The sequence below is a fragment of the Polypterus senegalus genome, chromosome 13 (assembly GCF_016835505.1).
Source record: "Polypterus senegalus isolate Bchr_013 chromosome 13, ASM1683550v1, whole genome shotgun sequence".
NCBI classification, from domain to species: domain Eukaryota; kingdom Metazoa; phylum Chordata; class Cladistia; order Polypteriformes; family Polypteridae; genus Polypterus; species Polypterus senegalus.
The window spans coordinates 93,292,333-93,301,531 of record NC_053166.1 but is presented as its reverse complement, the minus strand read 5'-3'; the positions used below and the strand labels follow the sequence as shown (position 1 = coordinate 93,301,531).

The window sequence follows — 9,199 nt, the reverse complement described above, 5'->3', positions numbered from 1 at the left end:
AGTAATTGCCCCTGAACCTAATAACTGGTTGGGCCACCCTTAGCAGCAATAACTGCAATCAAGCATTTGCGATAACTTGCAATGAGTCTTTTACAGCTCTGGAGGAATTTTGGCCCACTCATCTTTGCAGAATTGTTGTAATTCAGCTTTATTTCAGGGTTTTCTAGCATGAACCGCCTTTTTAAGGTCATGTCATGGCATCTCAATTGGATTCAGGTCAGGACTTTGACTAGGCCACTCCAAAGTCTTCATTTTGTTTTTCTTCAGCCATTCAGAGGTGGATTTGCTGGTGTGTTTTGGGTCATTGTCCTGTTGCAGCACCAAGATCGCTTCAGCTTGAGTTGACGAACAGATGGCGGACATTCTCCTTCAGGATTTTTGGTAGACAGTAGAATTCATGGTTCCATCTATCACAGCAAGCCTTCCAGGTCCTGAAGCAGCAAAACAACCCCAGACCATCACACTACCACCACCATATTTTACTGTTGGTATGATGTTCTTTTCTGAAATGCTGTGTTCCTTTTACACCAGATGTAACGGGACATTTGCCTTCCAAAAAGTTCAACTTTTGTCTCATCAGTACACAAGGTATGTTCCCCAAATTCTTGGAAATCATTGAGATGTTTCTTAGCAAAATTGAAACGAGCCCTAATGTTCTTTTTGCTTAACAGTGGTTTGCGTCTTGGAAATCTGCCATGCAGGCCGTTTTTGTCCAGTCTCTTTCTTATGGTGGAGTCGTGAACACTGACCTTAACTGAGGCAAGTGAGGCCTGCAGTTCTTTAGACGTTGTCCTGGGGTCTTTGTGACCTCTCGGATGAGTCGTCTCTGCGCTCTTGGGGTAATTTTGGTCGGCCGGCCACTCCCGGGAAGGTTCACCACTGTTCCATGTTTTTGCCATTTGTGGATAATGGCTCTCACTGTGGTTCGCTGGAGTCCCAAAGCTTTAGAAATTGCTTTATAACCTTTACCAGACTGATAGATCTCAATTACTTCAGTTCTCATTTGTTCCTGAATTTCTTTGGATTTTGGCATGATGTCTAGCTTTTGAGGCGCTTTTGGTCTACTTCTCTGTGTCAGGCAGCTCCTATTTAAGTGATTTCTTGATTGAAACAGGTGTGACAGTAATCAGGCCTGGGGTTGGTTACGGAAATTGAACTCAGGTGTGATACACCACAGTTAGGTTATTTTTAACAAGGGGCAATTACTTTTCACACAGGGCCATGTAGGTTTGAATTTTTTCTCCCTAAATAATAAAACCATCATTTAAAAACTGCATTTTGTGTTTACTTGTGTTAAATTTGACTAATGGTTAAATGTGTTTGATGATCAGAAACATTTTGTGTGACAAACATGCAAAAGAATAAGAAATCAGGAAGGGGGCAACTAGTTTTTCACACCACTGTATATATATATATATATATATATATATATATATATATATATATATATATATATATATATATATATATATATATATATATATATACATACATATATACATACAAAATCTTAATTTATTTATCCATTCCTAAATAATTAAATGGGCAGGCTATTTCGTATCAGTACAATACGCTGCTTTTTAAAACGGATGACTCCCACTCTTACGTTCAAGTCTGCGTGGATATTATGAACTATCGTATTTGTTCAAGTTCTATTTAAAATTTTAAATAGAAGGAATTTTTATTTAGTCGACAGAATATTATTCCGGAATAAATCAACTCAAACCTTAAATAACTTATAATATTTTGCTCTCCATAAAAATATATCCTGTCTAAATTATACAAGTTAGAAATAAAGTAAGCGTTAAAAGAACAAACATTCAAATTTCTTTACTCTTATGTAATTTTATATAAAAAATAAACTTAAATTTTAAATATCCCAAAAGATTTTGCTCTCCATAAAAATATATCCTGTCAAAATTATACAAATTCAAATATGAACATGGTGCATAACAAAACCTGGAAATATAAATAAAATTTGTTCTTTTCAGCAATAACAAATCAAATCATTCAGTTGTCTTTGCTCTTATGTCATTTTATCAGAGCTGGACGCCTGGCATCTTTTTTTGGCAACAAGTTCGTTTATGTTTGGTGTGAGGTTCTGTGTTGTGGAGATTCTCAGGATGGACTGCAGGTGCTCATCAGTGAGGCGACTCCTGTGTGCTGTTTTGTTAGTCTTCATGACTGAGAAGAGCTTCTCACACAGATATGTGCTACCAAACATGCACAAGGTTCGAGCCGCATGTAGACGGAGCTGGAGCATTTGTGTGGGAATGGAGTGAATAAACTGTGCGGGCCCTGCAGTATCGTACTTTGCCTTCAGTGTGCCATTACACTGCAGCTCAATCACCTCCATCTGAATCTGCACAGGTGCAGTTTCCACATCGACAGCAAATGGGTTCTGAAACAACTCAAAATTCTTTTTTTGTTCTTCAAAGTCACCAAAGCACCGTGCGAACTCAGTGCGCAGTGCGCTCAGTTTATCAGCAAAATGCGTATTTGGGAACACCGTTGTGCCGACTTGGTTCAACATTACTTGGCAACAGGGAAAGTGGGGCAAGTTGCACTGGTGCATTTGTGTCTCCCATAAAAGTAGCTTCACTTGAAATCACTTTGTGATTTTGCATGGGTAAAACGTCTGCTGAAGTGTCAGATTCTTCTTTAACTCTTCTGCTTTCTGTATCTTGTGCATTGCATTCAGGTCTTTCAGGTTATCTTGATGTTTTGTCTCATAGTGCCGTCTTAGATTAAATTCTGTAATTACAGCCACATTAGCTCCACAAATGAGACACACGGGTTTACCGGCAATGTCAGTAAACATATACTCAGCCTCCCATCGGTTTTTAAAGGCTCTATGTTCAGAATCACCTTTTCTCTTGGCATCGTGTGGGCTAGCTTCGCAATAACTTGCAGCATCATAAGCTAGACTTGATTAACGCAGTAAGTGTTCGGCAAGGCAGCTGAAGCGCTGCATTATGGGATCTGTAGTTTATTGTGTTACCAGCGCTTCATATCCCCGGGCCATTAATAACAATAATACAGTATATAAAATGATCTCGCGGGCGGATTTAATTACACGCCGGGCCGGATGTGGCCCGTGGGCCTTGAGTTTGACATATATGGACTAAATAGAACTTGAAAAGATATATTTTTGAATGTGATCGCAATTCAGATCGAGTTGACGCACTACAGTACATCGAGCCGCGTGCTATTGTGGTTTTGCCTGCGTGCCTCAATAAGTTACCCTCCCTCACTCTTACTTTTTACCGTTCATCTAATGAATACACCGAGTATGGCTTTACCAAAACAATCATTGATGCGAATAAAGTATCCATTATTCATAAAGCTTCAATTGGTGATCTGTCTTTCTGCGTTAACCGCATATTTTTTCATACGTCTCAAACCAAGGGGATGCAAAGGTAAAATGAATAAAAATGCGCACGTACATACTCAGTGCATCCCCTCTCGGGAATTGAACCTCGGACGTCGGCGCTAGAGGCGAAGCCTCTACTATTGCGCCATGGCGTGTGGTTTATCTATTTGAGCGTAGCAGTGTAATTCGTTTTTGTTCAACACTCTTTGGAACTGTTGCTTTTTGTCTGCGGACTGCGTCAGTTCACGTGAGCCGCTGAATATGGTTTTATATGTCACTCGCTCGCTTCTAATTGTTTCGCTGCCTTCTCAATTATATAATGCATGATTTCTTAAGCGCTTTTGGAGCTCTTCCTGGTTTTCTACATACTGCGTAATTACGTGGGAGGAGTGATGATGTCACACGAAACTCCGCCCCCCCACGGCTTTCAAGCTCAACTCCATTACAGTAAATGGAGAAAAATAGCTTCTAGTTATGACCATTATGCGTAGAATTTCGAAATGAAACCTGCCCAACTTTTGTAAGGAAGCTGTAAGGAATGAGCCTGCCAAATTTGAGCCTTCTACCTACACGGGAAGTTGGAGAATTAGTGATGAGTCAGTGACTCAGTCAATCAGTCAGTCAGTCAGTCAGTCAGTCAGGGCTTTGCCTTTTATTAGTACAGATATATATATATGTATATATATATATATATATATATATATATGTATGTTTTATTAGTATAGATATATATATGAATGTATATACATATATATACATACATACGATACATACATACATACATACATACATACATATATGTATGTACATATATATATATATATATATATATATATATATATATATAAACTGCTCAAAAAATTAAAGGAACACTTTGAAAACACATCAGATCTCAATGGGAAAAAGAAATCCTCCTGGATATCTATACTGATATAGACTGGGTAATGTGTTAGGAACGAAAGGATGCCACATCGTTTGATGGAAATGAAAATGATCAACCTACAGAGCCCTGAATTCAAAGACGCCCAAAAATCAGAGTGAAAAATTATGTGGCAGGCTTGTCCATTTTGCCAAAATTTAATTGCAGCAACTCAAAATTGTACGCAGCACTTTGTATGGCCCCTGTGTTCTTGTATACATGCCTGACAACATCGGTGCATGCTTCTAATGAGATGACAGATGGTGTTTTGGGGGATCTCCTCCCAGATCTGGACCAGGGCATCACTGAGCTCCTGGACAGTCTGAGGTGCAACCTGGTGGCATTGGATGGACCAAAACATAATGTCCCAGAGGTGTTCTATTGGATTTAGGTCAGGAAAGTGTGGTGGCCAGTCAATGGTATCAATTCCTTCATCCTCCAGGAACTGCCTGCATACTCTCACCACATGAGGCCATGAATTGTCGTGCACCAGGAGCCACTGTACCAGCATAGGGTCTGACAATGGGTCCAAGGATTTCATCCTGATACCTAATGGCAGCCAAGGTGCCTTTGTCAAGCCTGTAGTGGTCTGTGTGACCCTCCATGGATATGCCTCCCCAGACAATCATTAACCCACCACCAAACTGCTCATGCTGAATGATGTTACAGGCAGCATAATGTTCTCCATGGCTTCTCCATACCCTTTTACTTCTGTCACGTGCTCAGGGTGAACCTGCTCTCATCTGTAAAAGCACAGGGCACCAGTGGTGCATCTGCCAATTCTGGTATTCTATGGCTAATGCCAATCGAGCTGCATGCTGCTGGGCAGTGAGCTCAGGGCCCATTAGAGGACATGGGGCCCTTGGGTCACCCTCATGAAGTCTTTCTGGTTGTTTGGTCAGAGACATTCACACCAGTGGCCTGCTGGAGGTCATTTTGTAGGGCTCTGGCAGTGCTCATCCTGTTCCTCCTTGCCCAAAGAAGCAGATACTGGTCCTGCTGATGGGTTATGGACCTTCTATGGCCCTCTCCAGCTCTCCTAGAGTAACTGCTTGTCTCCTAGAATCTCCTCCATGCCCTTGAGAGTGTGCAGGGAGACACAGCAAACCTTCTGGCAATGACACGTATTGATGTGCCATCCTGGAGAAGTTGGACTACCTGTGCAACCTCTGTAGGGTCCAGGTATCACCTCATGCTACCAGTAGTGACACTGACTGTAGCCAAATGCAAAACTAGTGAAGAAACAGTCAGAAAAGATGAGGAGGGAAAAATGTCAGTGGCCTCCACCTGTTAAACCATTCCTGTTTTGGGGGTCATCTCATTGTTGCCCCTCTAGTGCATCTGTTGTTAATTTCATTAACACCACAGCAGCTGAAACTGATTAACAACCCCCTCTGCTACTTAACTGACCAGATTAAGATCCCATAAGTTTCATTGACTTTATGCTATACTCTGATTAAAAAAAGTGTTCCTTTAATTCTTTTGAGCAGTATGTATGTATATATATATATATATATATATATATATATATATATATATATATATATATATATATACATATATATACATATACATATACATAGTGCAGTACGTCGTGACTGGTTATATATATATTATAATATATTGCATGTCAGGTGCATTGGCGATTCTAAATTGTCCCTAGTGTGTGCTTGGTGTGTGTGTGTGTGTGTGTGTGTATATATGTGTCCTCCGGTGGGCTGGCGCCCTGCCCGGGGTTTGTTTCCTGTCTTGCGCCCTGTGTTGGCTGGGATTGGCTCCAGCAGACCCCCGTGACCCTGTAGTTAGGATATAGTGGGTTGGATAATGGATGGATAAATAATATTACTTAAAAGCATAATATCATCCACTGGAAAGACAAAATACACATGTAAAAAATCTATGACCAAAATTTTCCTGAAGACTCCTTTTTTCTGGGAGATGTAAAGGTTTCACATTTTTCAATCGAAACTCTAAAATCAGCCGAATGCAGTGAATGAGTATTCTTGTTTCAAAACAAAAAACCACTACATACTTCAATTTTCTCTCCATCTCCAAGAGGCTTGCTCATTTTGCATTCCAATTCATTTTCACAGTCACTCTTCTTGCAGCCTGGTTGGAGTTTTTGCTCACATCCCCTTTCACGGCGACACCTCTGCTGCACTGATTCTTCCTCTGATGAGTTCTGCGGTTCTTCAGACTCTCCCTCTACTAGTGAAGCACTTGCATTTTCACCAGTTTGGGAGGTGGACTCTGTTTTTGGGGGTGTCCGAAACCCCTTTTCACCCATCTAGAACAAGATTTGGAAGATACATTAATAGGAACTTAACATATATCTTTTTTTATTTTTAAGTGATTAGATGTACTACTTACAACTCATACCTTACACTATTGATGTGGTGTGTTACTGAATAACAAAATGTTATTGCTAGTGTCTAGCAGTGATTTGCTTTACCAAACCTCAAGCTGCTTACTTGCAAATTCAGAGTGACCAATGAAGATCACCACTTCCTTGTACTCAAACACCTTCTGGTTATAAGATTATTCGCTAACCAAGAAAAAAAATATAACTGCCAGCATATCTTTCCTATTAAAGTCAATACTTGTATTTGTCAACAGTATGCAGGCTTTAGAAGATCCCAAAGAACTAAAAACATAAATTTTTGAGGAACAACAAATAGACGAAAAATACTGGGAGCAGCAGCACTACCTATATAAATCCTTCATTAACTGACAAAGGAATCTGACTCCATAAATTGGAAAGCAACTTAGAAGATCCTCTTTCTTCAGATGTCCTACCACATGTATTTCCATATTAGCGTTAGGCTGTTGTAAGACCAGTGTGGCAGATTGCCGGGGTTATTACCTAGCTGGGATGCCTGGAGGGACCAGAAAGGGACAGTAATAGCTTCCGGGTCACGAGGGGGCAACCACCCTGGACAAAGAGAGGACCACGGGAAAGGGACAAAGAGATTCTGGCCTGTTGGGAACCGTGGCCACCGCCAGGAGGCCCCTTAAGCCTCATTGGACCTGGGGAACTGTCACTTCCGTCACAACAAGCAAGATGGCGGATGAACCTGCCAGGGATGCCCGGAGTGTTTCTGGTGCAAAGGGCAGCACTTCCGCCACACCAGGAAGTGCTGCCGGAAGATCGCCACCAGCCACCTGGAGCACATCCGGGCGGGAATAAAAGGAGCCACCTCCTTACGGTCGGGGAGCTTGGGTCAGGAGTGGGAGCAGGAGCAGGACAAAGCTCCCAGGATGAGAATAGAGGCGGCTAAGGACTGAGATATAGAGAAGTTCATTGTGGGGATTAATTGCTGTGTGTTCGGGACTGAAACCTGTGTTTATTTGGGAAAAATAAACTTGTGCTTTTGATAAAGAGTGGTTTCCGACTGGTGGTGTCCGAGCAAGTCTCACACCAGATAAATGCAACTGTCTTTTGCAATGCAATGGGAACACATCCTTTCCTAAAGTAAACAATGGTCAAAAAGGGTTGTATTATTGCACTGACCTTTTTCATTATTTATCTCCACATTACCTTGCATTCATTACATTAACTTGATTCATTAGCCCTATTTCATTAAAATGTAATTAGGGCTGAGCCGTTTGTTGATGATATCATCCACTGCTGTTTAGCTGGACACACCATCGATTGGCTCCAAACAATTTCAACACCATTACTTTTGACGGTTTTTTATAAATCTTGCCCGTCTCACAAGAAGGCTGTCAGACACTCAAATTTGCAGCAGGAAGGCGCATGAGATTCCCATGCTTAGCTTGGTTAGCTGGAGTGCACTGCGATGGAGTGAAGGTGTCCCGATTGATGCTTCACGAACAAAGTGACAAAATGACTACCTGCAACCAATGATGGTCACAGGAGAGGGTCCTATGCTGGCTCACTATGAAAAGAAACAAAGTTAAAAACAGGAAGCAAAGCAGGCTGTGGAAGTTGGAAGGGTCACCAAATAATGAACAAGACTGAAACGAGCAAAAGTGCGCAAATCACAATACCAATTTGGGGCTGACTGATGCACCAGAACAGCCATAACAAGGAAGTGGCAGTCATGAATGTAAACAGTTACAGCTTATGTCTTTTCATACTGTAACATTACTTAAATACACTATACTTTAACCTTTAACCTTAAAGAAGACCCTTGTTTTTTTTCTTCCACAGTCCATGTTGTCCTCCCTTGTCCATCTACAAAGAGGGTTGCTACAATAGAAATGTAACTGTACTCTGTACACAAGATAATAAACCTGAAATAAACTGACTACACTATACATCAAAGCAGTGCCTTATATTTTTGTAAAAAGCCAGTGCCATTGACTACCTGCATCTATATTGCACATTTCAAGCTCACAATACCAATCAACACTCAACTTTATGTGCTTTTTACAGCAGGTGGTAGAAAGGGAACAGCTGAGGAAGTTGTGTCTCAGTGAGTACAAGCAATTAACCGAGCAATTAACTTCTAGTATCCCATTGGTAGACATTTATTGAAATCCATTTTATGAGGCGGTAGATCTAATTTAGTGTTTCATGCCAATACGGCATTGTGATTTGCAGCAATTTTATATGAACTTAGAATGAATCACTTTTCAATCAATGTAATAACATTACTGAATACCACTATATGTGCTGTAGAAATCTGTGAGACAACAAAATTACTACATTCTGAGCTAAAACACCCGCACAACAATCCCAGACCACACCCCTCACAGCCCAGTGTAGACACTTTCCATGGTACATAGGTAGAGAAGCTAATTAATCATAATCCAGAAGAATCTCTATCTCTACACACCCAAGGTGATGGCATCGTACATTGTCATGTTTTGAAATGACAATATAAACTTAAGACATTGCACAGCCCTAGACTGAAAGCCGATTTCCACATTGCCACAAAAAA

The 9,199-nt window shown here is 40.9% G+C and overlaps 1 protein-coding gene across 2 annotated transcripts in view; it reads right to left on the bottom strand.

Moving 5' to 3' along the window:
- Positions 1 to 9,199, bottom strand: part of scaf1 (SR-related CTD-associated factor 1) — a 39,700-nt gene that overhangs the window by 11,114 nt on the left and 19,387 nt on the right. Inside the window, exon 2 of one of the 2 annotated variants that reach the window (XM_039776179.1) lies at positions 6,325 to 6,579. In XM_039776179.1, coding sequence (XP_039632113.1) covers positions 6,325 to 6,579 — 255 coding nt within the window. Of the gene's footprint in view, positions 1 to 6,324; positions 6,580 to 9,199 lie in introns of those variants that run through there. The other variant, XM_039776180.1, reaches the window with a different exon arrangement.